General features: G+C 35.9%; 1 protein-coding gene across 1 annotated transcript; it reads left to right on the top strand.

Annotated features, from left to right (window-relative positions):
• The first annotated feature begins 2596 nt into the window (after positions 1-2596).
• adsl (adenylosuccinate lyase) lies at positions 2597-11074 on the top strand. Its single transcript, XM_046866862.1, has 13 exons — positions 2597-2835; positions 5569-5772; positions 5946-5990; positions 6338-6417; positions 6516-6687; positions 6985-7031; positions 7238-7328; positions 7557-7626; positions 7748-7895; positions 8292-8382; positions 8983-9072; positions 9184-9360; positions 10729-11074. Exons 1-13 carry the CDS (start codon positions 2689-2691, stop codon positions 10813-10815), a joined length of 1449 nt encoding a protein of 482 aa, XP_046722818.1. The 5' UTR covers positions 2597-2688; the 3' UTR covers positions 10816-11074.
• The last annotated feature ends 1821 nt before the right edge of the window (positions 11075-12895 follow it).

The raw sequence follows: 12895 nt of genomic DNA, 5'->3' as shown, positions 1-12895 counted from the left end.
CGGGTCGCCATCTAAATCTTTAAAGGTCCACAATCTTCATAAGGAGGGACGTGACTGGGGCTGGAGCAACTTTAGGATGCCTCGGGATGGGTAGAGAGAGAGAAGCAGTGAAGAAAAATTAGCGTAACTGCTGTTCATGATATTAACAAGCATAAGTTGATAATGTGCATTTGATCAAATGTTCTGGAGCACAAGGTTATGATGTGATGTGTGTTATGTGTAGGCTTTGCTAAAAAGATATGTTTTTAATCTGCACTTAAACTGGGAGAGAGTGTCTGAGCCCTGAACACTGTCAGGAAGACTATTCCAAAGTTTAGAAGCGAAATGTGAAAATGCTATACCACCTTTAGTGAACTTTGCTATTCTAGGAACTACTAGAAGTCCAGAGTTTTGAGATCTCAGGTAGGGTGACGGATTGTAGCGTGTTAGAAGGCTGGAAAGACACATGAGAGCTAAACCATTTTGTGTTTTGTAAGTAAGAAGCAGTAGTTTGTAGTCGATCCGAAACTTAACAGGTAGCCAGTGTAGGGATGATAAGATTGGGGTTATATGATCATATTTTCTCGACCTTGTGAGAACTCTGGCTGCTGCATTCTGGACGAACTGTAGCTTGTTTATTAATGATGCAGGAGATCCTCCAAGTGATGCATTTTAATAGTATATTCTGGAGGTCATGGACGAGCTTCTCTGCATCAGATATAGATAACTTGTTTCTTAGCTTAGCAATATTTCTAAGGTGGGAGAAGGCTGTTTTTGTAACATGGTTGATATGATATTTAAAAGACAAGTTGCTGTCTAAAATAACTAATATATTTTAATAACTAACTGGAAGCTAATCCCATGCCTTCTAATAATATTTCCTAAGGGAAGAATGTATATTGTGAAAATCAATGGTCCTAAAACTGAACCTTGTGGCACGCCATAATTTACTTACATTAATCTGGATAGCTCTCCATTTAAGTCTACAAAATGGTAACGATCAGACAGGTAGGATTTAAACCAGCTTAATGCCTGTCCCTGAATGCCAATGTAATTTTGTAAGCGATCTAGGAGAAGATCATGATCTATATGTCGAATACAGCACTAGGATGTAGTAAAACTAACAGAGAGATGTAGCCTTGGTCTGAAGCTAAAAACAGGTCATTAGTGATTTTAACTAGAGCAGTTTCTGTGCTATGATGTGGCCTAAAACCTGACTGGAACTCTTCAGAAATATTGTTTTCTTGTAAGTCGGAACATAACTGGGCAAAGATAGTCTTTTTTTTTTAATCTTAGACTTAAATGGGAGATTAGAAATGGGTCTGTAATTTGATAGCTTGTTGAGGTTTCTTAATGAGGGGCTTAATAACTGCTAACTTGAGGGATTTAGGGACGTGACCTAAAGATAGTGAGGAGTTAATAATATTCAGAAGAGGCTCACCAGCTGTATGTAACACTCCCTTTAATAGTTTAGTTGGAATAGGATCTAACTGACATGTTGTTGCTGTAGCTTTGGTAATAACACCATACAGCTTAGTTTTATTTGAGTTTATAATAAATGTTAAATGGCTAGATATTTGTAAATGTGTATTTGACAAGAGAAAAATTATCTGAAGCATTCAGGCTGAGAACCAAGGGTGCAGAATATTCTGAAATAAATCCTTCTGTGTTGACTCTCAACACTAGAGTTTGCAATAGCTAGTGAGCAGGGACAAAGGGAGCCTTGGAGTTTCTGTTAAGGATGGTCAGATTCACATCGGTGCATCAACATGCAGTTAACAATGGGAATGGTTTTTAAAAGTGTGCATTGGATACAAGTTTGCATTTGCATCACAATGCATCTTTTTTTTAAACATATTTGCATCTGTAAAAACTGATTTATTTATATATAACTATTAGTAGATGCACTATACTTTTATTATTTAGAAAGTGGCCCATAATTTGTGAGCAATATTTTATATTAATAAACCTGTCTGTGATGCAGCAATTGTTTTTTTTACTGCGGCTCTGTATATTGATTGTTTCCATAGCACAAAAAACGATGGTATTAAGAGGTGGATTGATTTAGGTAGGACACCACTGAAGGCCTAGGTGTGAAAGGCATGGCCCGCAACTGATATACAGTATGTGTGTGACCAACTTCTCTTTAAAACGGTCCAGGAAAAGGAAAAGTACATTCAGCAGTAATATGTTATTTAAGATTAAAACATTTCATTTACAGAATTTAAGATCCAAATATCCTCCGCCTCCAGCCTCCCCACCCCCGACACGTCACACTTCAAGCTAAATGGTGGGAGAATTAGAAACAGTAAGGCATATTCTTAATGAGTGTTCTGCGTATGAAGGGGATAAATTCTAATTAATACAAGAATTAGGATGGATAGGAGTTGACAATATTTCTTTAAAAGTACTGTTAGGAAACAAGTGTAAATAATTATTATTTAAAAACATTAAAAATACAGGAAAAATATATAGAATTTAGGTTTTAATTTCCCTTCTTTTTTTCATGTATTTTTTTCTTCCAAATCTATGGTCACTTCCTACTCCAGTTCAGTAGGTGGCGGTAATGCACCTTTCCGTTGGTTTGCCAAACCGTCATAAAACACCAGAGGAGGAAGAAGAAGAAGAAGAAGAAGAAGAAGAAGTAGTAGTAGTAGTATTGAGACGCGTGTAAAGAATATAGTAGTGTACTTTCTGTAACGCACGGTGATGGAGGGGAATCTGGAAGAATTCATGCGTTACCGATCTCCGCTTGTTTCCCGGTACGCCAGCAAGGAAATGGCGTATAACTTCAGTGATTATAACAAGTTTACAACTTGGAGGAAGCTGTGGATTTATTTGGCCAAATCAGAAAAGGTTGGACACGTTTTTTTATTTTATTTTATTTATTTATTTATTTATTTTTTTTAACTGTTGTGATTGAACAGTGTGTAGCAACACTTGAGGTTCATGACTCTTAAAGGTCGTTCATCTCAAGTTGCCTATACTACTATAAATAGAGGCTCAGTCAGATCACCCCAATGGCTCAAATCGTTAACGCAAATTCATTTTAATGGCACTAATTTTATTGAGTGCATTTTTGTTTGACCATTTTTGATTAAAAATATTAATAAATGAGTGTAAAAAAGGGGAAAATAAAACCTTTAGCACAACATAAAGTATTTACTATATCCTTTCTTTACTCGGATATAAACGGAAAAAATAAGTTCCGCAAAAAATGTATAATGATTAAACATTTGTTACCGATGCGCCAAGTCTCAAATCAAGAACCAAAATCCGGCATGATGCACATATCCGGCAAATAAAACAATCCGTGTGGAAACATAAAAAACATCCGTGAGAGTGGTAGCTCCAGTGGTTAAGGTGCCGGGTTACTGATCGGAAGGTCGGGGTTCAAGCCCCGGTATCGCTAAGCTGCCACTCTTGGGCCCTTGAGCAAGGCCCTTAACCCTCCGTGCTCCAGGTGCGCCGTATCATGGCTGACCCTGCGCTCTGACTCCAGTTTCTGAGCAAGCTGGGATGTGCAAAGAGCAAAATTTCACTGTGCTGTAATTTATATGTGACAAATAAAGGCTATTCTAACATAGCAAAAGTTCCGTTTGGTGTCCTGATGATTTATGTAATTTAAAACACCATAATTACTTACAAATATTTACATTATTTTTTGTCTTCATGCTCTATGTTGAGTTTGGTTTCACTAATAATAAACATACATTTGCATAAATCATTCATATTTGTCCATGCCCATGTTGATTAGAGTAATAAAAACTTGAAAAGTATAATTTAAGGTACATTTGGTACAGATAATAATGTGTGATTACGATGCGATTAATCACAAGTTAACTAATCACAATCATGTGAAATAAAAATATTTATATCTTGCCAATATATAAATATCATGCCAAATATTTTAATCAATTGGCAGCCCTAATTTATACATAGAATAATAGAAAACATTGCTCTTGAATCTGCTTAACTAATGCCATTTTATTTTTAAAATGTTCTAGTTTAATATAACTTGTTTTGCAATTATAATACTAACAATCCAATTTATAGTCTGATTAGCAGAATTTCTATGCCTAATATAGCAATTCAAGCTCTAAGCAATGCAACAATATGCTTGTCATGTCAGTGACCTCTAATGAGAGACATGAAGCTGCTACTTATTTTTCAAATGTTTTCCCAAATTGGGCTGCAGCTGACTTTTTTTTACAAAGTCAAGATTTTATGTAGGTGAGAGTCAGTTTATTAAGTTCAACAGACTAAATGTTTGCTCACAGAGTAAAAAAAAAAATGGTAATGTATTTATTGATCTGTGGCCATGGCATTTTATTTTTTTTTTCTTTTTCCTTCTTTTCCCATATATGGAAAGAGAGGCCATATCAAAGGTCACCACACAACTTTAGTCTCTTTGGACATTTTGGCTCTTGACATTTAATTCACATGAAATACACATGACTGATGAAACATTGGTGATATGGGTGTGATTAAATACCCTTTGACTCCAAAATCATTTTTTATCCCAACACACTACAGCAATAAATGTAGTTAAAATTAGTTCAACATACAACAGGACAATCACCTGATTTCACACATCCAAGATCTGTAAGCATTTAGCAGAAATTAAACAGTCAGCTAGTGTGTTATCTATCATGGAATGGCCTGCTCAATCATTGGACTTAAATCCTATTGAACTGCTTTAGGATGAACTGGATCACAAGGTCAAAAAGAAATATTCAACTAGCACAGAACACCTTTGGCAAGTTTTCAAGAGGCATGGCAAAACCTTTCTGCTGAATATTTGGATAAATTAACTTTCAAGATTGTGTAAGGATTAAAAAAAAAAAGTTTAAACATCTGTAGACTTATATATTTGTTTGGTCAAAGTAAATTTTCATATCATTTTTCATATAATAAAAAATAATTTTACGTTTTTTAATTGAAAAAATCATACCTAGTTTGTTGCATATAAACTAAAGAAACATTCATATGTCACTTAAAAACGATTAAGGATTAGGTGTTTCAAACTTTGGTCAGGCACTGTATAATTTAACGGGGGTTATATGCACATGGAATAAGATATATATATATATATATATATATATATATATATATATATATATATATATATATATATATATATATATACATACATATACATACATACACATACATATACACACACACATATATATATATATATATATATATATATATATATATATATATATATATATATATATATATATATATGTGTGTATATATATATATATATATATATATATATATGTATATATATATATATATATATATATATATATATATATATATATATATATAGCATATGTGCAGTTTAAAATGACTACATATGCAATGTGCAAATGTCAATGAGTGTTCCTGTACATTTTTCCTGTCCTTTTGAGACACACACACACAATAGTTGTGACCATATAGAGGCATATTTTATATATATTTATATATAATATTCAATGAACTATTAATTAACAGGTGTGGCATTAATGTAAAATAAATATAATGGTTACTGTTTCACTATGATGTGACTGTATTTATCTGTCTTTTTCACTCCAGGAGCTGGGGCTGCCTATCACTGATGCTCAGATCAGTGAGATGGAGGCTCACATAGAGAAAATCGACTTTGCCATGGCAGCTATAGAGGAGCGCAAGCTTCGGCATGATGTCATGGCCCATGTCCACACCTTTGCCCACTGTTGCCCCACTGCAGCTCCCATTATCCACCTGGGTGCTACCTCCTGTTACGTGGGAGACAACACAGTAAGAAGAGGCTCACACATGCTGCTGTGGAGAGAGAAATAATAAGGAGATTTTACTGGATAAAATTGGAGTGTACTAACATAAGTGCCCAAGACTGGCACATTTTAGAAGACATTAATACAGAAACGGTGCTCTGATGGAATTAATTCAAAGGGGAACTTTTCTCTTGCTAGGACCTGATCATGCTTCGTGATGGATTCGACATCCTAATGCCCAAGGTGTGTAGCGCTGTTTAGTAATGAAACATGATTGGCCTTACTGTTAGATAATAGCAATGAAGAAATCAACAACCAGGTTGTATGATGCTGCTTGATGTAGCAGAGCTGTAACAATTACCTAAGGTTATTTATTTCTTTAACATGACCTGAAGGGTTTTTATTTGTTTACCTTTTAACTTCTATAGCACACCAATATTGCCCTCAAGCAGTAGCACTGCATAAAAACAGCATCATTTACATTTTACATATTTTTTTGTATTTATCATTTATAATAATTTATCATACATGATATACTGTTATATCGCCTGGGCCCTTCTGTAACTTTTTTTTGCTCTGTCTTTCTCCAGTTGGCTTGTGTTATTGATAGATTAGCTAAATTTGCAGAACAATATGCTGACTTGCCAACTCTGGGCTTCACCCACTACCAGTGAGTGTTTCTCCTAACCCTTACTAATATTTACATGCTTATTAATTTACTAGATTTTTGTATTAAATCTTCCTTTTTTTTGTCTATTTCTATGTCAGGCCAGCTCAGTTGACTACAGTGGGCAAACGAGCATGTTTGTGGCTGCAGGACCTAGTCATGGACGTGCGCAATCTTCATAGAGCTCGCGAGGATCTGCGGTTCCGTGGAGTGAAAGGTACCACAGGGACCCAAGCCAGTTTCCTGCAGCTCTTCCAGGGGGATCATGATAAGGTGAGCGTAGAGGTGCAGGAGATGTCTACAGTGTCAAATGTATGCTGACTGGATTTGATACAAGATATCTAAATCACATGAATGCTGAAGTTCTTTTGATCTTATTGTGACCCTTTGTTTCTCTAAGCTTATGTGTTATTATTTTGTAAATTACTGAGTAGTCAAATTGAATTGCATTTAAAACCAATCCAGTGTTTAGGCCGCTTAAAATTTGAGCAGATCAGCTTTTAGGAAGATTTTAGGAATTTTAAAGCTGGAATAATTTTTTTTATTTATGTAGTTGCTGTTGTTTCTCAGGTGGAGGAACTGGATAGAATGGTGACTGAGTTGGCCGGATTTAAAAAGTAAGTGTGATGCTGTGCATGTGTCATTAGTGCATCAGTCAGTCTATGCACCTAACTAAATTCACATATGATTGGTTGCAGTTACATTGTGTCACGCTAGGATCAATAGTCGGAAACCAAAATACAAATGTGTGTGTGTGTGTGTGTGTGTGTGTGTGTGTGTGTGTGTGTGTGTGTGTGTGTGTATATAATTTGTCTTGTTTTAGGTCATATTTAGTGACTGGACAGACATACAGCCGAAAAGTGGACATTGACTGTCTCACTGTGCTGGCTAGTTTGGGAGCCACTGTACACAAGGTTAGTGACATACACCACTGCATTATTCACAGGACATTTGCTAGGCTTGTAATAGTCCCTCTGTGGTCCATCTGTTCTACCAGAAATTACTGTAAACTGTAATGTTGGACATTTAAGCTGTTTAACGTTATTCTTTTACACTTTATGTATGTTTGAAAGAACAGTACAGCAGTTTGTATCATTGCTGTAGACTTTAAAGTGTGTTAACGCATTCTGTGCCTTTTGTAGATTTGTACTGATATCCGTCTGCTGGCGAACCTGAAAGAGATCGAGGAACCGTTTGAGAAAGACCAAATAGGCCAGTAAATCAGTGTGTCACATATTGATGAACTCCTACTATAAATCTAAGCAACAATACTGTATTTATGTATTTATTTTTATTATAAAGATATTTCACACTGTTTGGTTGATGTGTCCAGGTTCAAGTGCAATGCCCTATAAGAGGAACCCGATGCGTGCAGAGCGTTGCTGTAGTCTGGCTCGTCACCTGGTGGCACTGGTGTCTAATCCTCTCCAGACTGCTTCTGTGCAGTGGCTGGAAAGGACTCTGGATGACAGTGCAAACAGGTAGTGTATACACACAAAGGTTTATATACACAAAGGTTTACATAGGAACAGGTCTCATATTAAATCATTTCACAAGGCCAAATGTTAGCCTGATCCAGACCATATTCCAGAACATACTATCTAATCTGGGCTAATCTCTGTGCAAAAACTATGTAAAATGTAACTGGACATCAAAGCCATTTTTGGAATCTTAACTAGAAAAATAAATGCAAGGTAACACCTTAGTTTTAAATGTCTAAGCAATTTTGTTTTCAGTTTATTATTTAGTTTCAATTTAAAAACAATGCATTTGCTTCTAATTTTTCTTTTTACTAAAGAAAGTTTACCTTGTTTATTTAGTTGTAGCCACAGCAGATCTTTACAAAATTGCTAAATACAATATGTATGTGTGTTTAGGAGAATCTCTCTGCCTGAGGCCTTCCTCACAGCTGACATCATCCTCAGCACCCTGCAGAATGTCACTGAGGGTCTGGTGGTCTATCCTAAGGTGTGTTTGTGTTTAATATATGTCTTACAGAATAATCTAAATACAGTGGAACCTCGGAGCTCGCGAGGGTTAGAAACCAAGACCGGTCGTGAGTTCCGAATTTTCGCGACCTTTTGATACACCCCTTCCAACCCAGTAAAAACCCAAAGAACATTATACGAAATCGATTTAAATGAGTAAATAACAATATTTCACTCCATAACACTTAATTATTAGACTATTTTAACAATACTTTATTTAAATTAACAGCAATTACAATGCTTAATTAAAAAAAATCAAGTACAGGTACAGTAAAGTATGCAGTAGAGAAGTACAGAAAATACAGTACAATACAGTACAGAAAATACAGTAATGGTTACTCACTTTATATAGTATGCTGAAGTGTGTTTTAATGAGATAAACCTTGATTAGAAATGTTAAAACTAGCGTTTTGAGCAGCTCGCAGTTGCTCACGAGCCGATCTGAATGAGAGTCGCTGGTCGGAATTAAAGTCGCGAGCATGCGAGGTCGCGAGCGCTGAGGCCGCGAGCTCCGAGGTTCCACTGTACCATAAAATAATTTTTTTTTTTTTTTGTTCATCTAATATGGTGCCCTCTGTAGGTGATTGAGAGGCACATTCGCCAAGAGCTGCCCTTTATGGCCACTGAGAACATCATCATGGCCATGGTAAAAGCAGGCGGGAACAGGCAGGTATGAATCTCTGTGTAGCCTTAATTACAACCTTTTTTGTTTAGTATATTTGGTATATATCTGACATCTTGATGTTAACCACATCCTTTTTTTGTACATCCATGAGCACAGGATTGCCATGAGAAGATCAGAGTGTTGTCTCAGCAGGCTGCAGCTGTAGTAAAGGAGGAAGGAGGAGATAATGACTTCCTGGTTCGATTGGCTGCTGATCCCTACTTTGCTCCTATAATTAATCAGCTAGATGCCCTCCTGGACCCTAAAACATTCATTGGCCGAGCCTCACAACAGGTTCATACCTACTCTCTTTATTATATAAACATATTCTTTGTCTAAATTCCTTTGTTGATGACAAAAAAAGCAAAAGCACGCAGCGTGTTTGTATTAAACTGCCACCTCCATGTTTGAGGTGGTTGCAGGGTGTTAACATCTTCTCCCATGTTTTCAACCTTATACAAGTTCCTTCAGGACTTTCTTCCAGTCATTATTTGTCCAGTTCTTATGTGCATTTTGCATTTTACATGCATGTGTAAAAAAAATGACACTAGGTGTTTTCGAACTTTTGACAGCCACTTTACCTTCATACCTGGTTTCATGAACCTGACATTGAGTTCAGTGTTCTTCAGTGGCGCTCCCGGTCTGGGTCTGAATCAAAAGCACTCTGTTGCGTTGTAAACAATCTGCATGAATCTGCATGGTGCAATCATATCAACATAGACCAGGATTTTAAAGGAAAGTTTACATTATCTTGTGGAATCCACAAAGAGAGTGGATGCCTTACCTGTTGTAGTATAGTATTCCTAATGAAGTGTTCTGTGACTTTATTTACATTTATGGCATTTAGCAGACATTCTTATCCAGAGAGATCCAGAGTGTCTGTCAATAAATTAATCAACATGCCCCTACCTCAAACAAATAGAATTATAGCATTTTTTTTTTAATACTTGAAACAATCAGGCAAAATAAGTGCTTGTTTAAGTGTTTCAGAAAGAAGGGTCTTCACCCATCATTTGAAGAGAGCCAGCGACTCGGACATCTAGGGGAAGTGCATAACACCACTTTGGTGCCAGAGCAGAAGAGTCTTTATGTATACCTTCCTCTCATTTTGACAGATGGTGGACTTTATATACCCTATAATTTTTTGCTTATTGCAGCTTGTGTCTAAATCTTAAGTTGTATTCTACATTATGTAAGGCACTAGGTAGGATATAATGTTATTTTGTATTATAACTTGTATAGAGTGTAACAAAATGAATACGAAACTATTCAGGATGTTGTTAGAACTAGAAGAAGGCAGATTTGTTAAGTAAATGAATTTATTTAAAGTCACTCTGGGTAAGGGGGGAAAAAAAGATTCCAAACCATCACATTGTTGCATAATAATAATAATAATAATAATAAAATTTCATCAAAAACAGACATTCTTTAAACTTGGATAGTGATTTTAGCCAGACGTTTTACTCTGAGGAATGCATTTGACCATCTGATGGTCTATGCTATTTTTATGTTTACTTCTGTGCCCTGCATGATTTCTGGCCAAAGGGGTGACTAAGTGCTTCAGGGGTTTTTTGAAACAGCTTTGTTTTTGTTGGAAACTGTGACGATACACAAGATAATAGTTAATTTCACACTAGTGTCTCATCTCTTTTTGTCTCACAGGTTACCAGATTTCTCTCTGAAGAGGTTAAACCTGTCCTCGAGCCCTATAAAAGCAAGTTGGATGTGAAGATTGAACTGAACCTCTGAGGCACACAAACAATCCAAATCCGCCTACCAACAAAGCTGCAAAACAGTATTATGACTTCAGCATTTTGTCAGCAAAAGTTTTTGATTTTGTTAATAATTTGCTTTACTTTTACAGAAACACTGTCACTGTTTAAAATTTGAAGAATTATTTTGTTGCCATGATACAAAAAGTAAATCCATTTCAAAACTTGATTTCAGGAGACTAAATTTGTAGGTGGTGTTTATTACTCTGTAATAATTAAAGGTGTGGCGGCTATGACTGGGACTATGTGGTGACTTTCCCGAAGGCAGTAATATGTAACCTGGTTAATCAGTGGCCAGAACCTCACAGAGAGACAAATACTCTCAAGTCCATGATTAAGGAAAAAATTGCAAAGCACATCACCATCTGCCAGCCTTTAACTAACACATTAAAAAGTACTGTAAATGTAGATTATTATGCAGAATGTAGACATTGTTATATATTACAAAATTTATAACAGTAGCCACTGTGGTATCTGTTGCAATGTATGTATAAAGTCCAGCACTGTTGGGTGATCTATGCCTGATAAAACCAATCTGATCACGTTTGGTAGATATTACAGAGCAAATTGTTCATTCTAATCCCTGCTGTTTCTGTTTCTTCTGCTGCAGGGTTTGTCCGTTAAAATTAGCTTCAGGTTTAAAACAAATCACAGGTTTATGAATGAATGTGTTTCTTCAAAACTGTTCTCATTTTTATAGTAACAGGTAATTCACAGTATTCAAAAATTTCGTCTAAGACTATTAAAAAAAAAACCCCTAATAAAACATGCCTTGTTTTGCAAAGAAATTGTCTTTGTTGGTGTTCGTGCTTTCTGTACAGAGACAGTTGTGTTTCATTTACAGAAGGAGTCTGCAGCTTTGGCACTTTGTAACACTAATGTTTTCCACCACTGAAAGGTCACTTAGGAGCTTTATGGTTTGACAAGCAGTGCTTTCTTATAGGAATGACAGCTAATATCTGCTATGATGTAATAACAGGAACTGACTTGTTTCCCAGACACTCCACATTAAGTTTAATGTTGCGGACATTACAGTACGATGTGGCATGCTGAAATGGTGGGCGAAGAATAAAACACTTTGAGGTGTTATTGAAGTTGAATGTTTTTCAAATAACAATAACTTTGCTTTGGCATGAATCAATTTCCTATGTGGCACACCCCCAAGTCAGCAATGATGTTTGTGCTGTTCAGATCAGATACTGTAATATGTCATTCCTCTTACCATCGTCAAATTCTGGTCCTTCCTACAGCATGATTCATAATTTCTGAAATATTTTTGATTCCTCAGCAGTGGTGTTTTGATGTGCTGTGCCAATTGACATATGTTCTGATTCTCTAGACTGAATCAGCACCCAACATGGTCTTCAGTATGGTCTCTTGTGTACTGTACATAAAGTGTAATGAGTAAAACATTCTTAGAAGGGCATTTTGCACAATCGTGTAGAATTTAGGTGTGATGTATGGAATGCATAATCTTGCTAATTCAAATGCTAGTTAAGTCTATTAAATCCATTATGTAAAGGTAACAGGCAACCAAGGATACTGCCAAATGTTCACCAGGTTTTCAAATAAATCATTTATCCAATGGGAATAAATGTTAAGGTCTCACTGCAGATTCCTCCTGATGTCAGATCTGTTGGTATGGTACCCTTAGATAGGACTGGCATTTTTGGGATAGGCTCTGTGGTAGAAAATCTCATGTGCATCAACACAGGAATATGTGTATATTAATTCTCCAAGGTACTTGCAACTATATAGGCAGTGGCATGTTTTGTAACATAGGTATGTATGTAAATATATATATATATATACAGTGAGGAAAATAAGTATTTGAACACCCTGCTATTTTGCAAGTTCTCCCACTTAGAAATCATGGAGGGGTCTGAAATTGTCATCGTAGGTGCATGTCCACTGTGAGAGACAGAATCTAAAAATAATATCCAGAAATCACAATGTATGATTTTTTTTAACTATTTATTTGTATGATACAGTTGCAAATAAGTATTTGAACACCTGAGAAAGTCAGTGTTAATATTTGGTACAGTAGGCTTTGTTTG

This window comes from Silurus meridionalis, chromosome 14 (assembly GCF_014805685.1).
Source record: "Silurus meridionalis isolate SWU-2019-XX chromosome 14, ASM1480568v1, whole genome shotgun sequence".
NCBI lineage: Eukaryota > Metazoa > Chordata > Actinopteri > Siluriformes > Siluridae > Silurus > Silurus meridionalis.
This window is presented reverse-complemented; position numbering and strand designations above follow the sequence as displayed.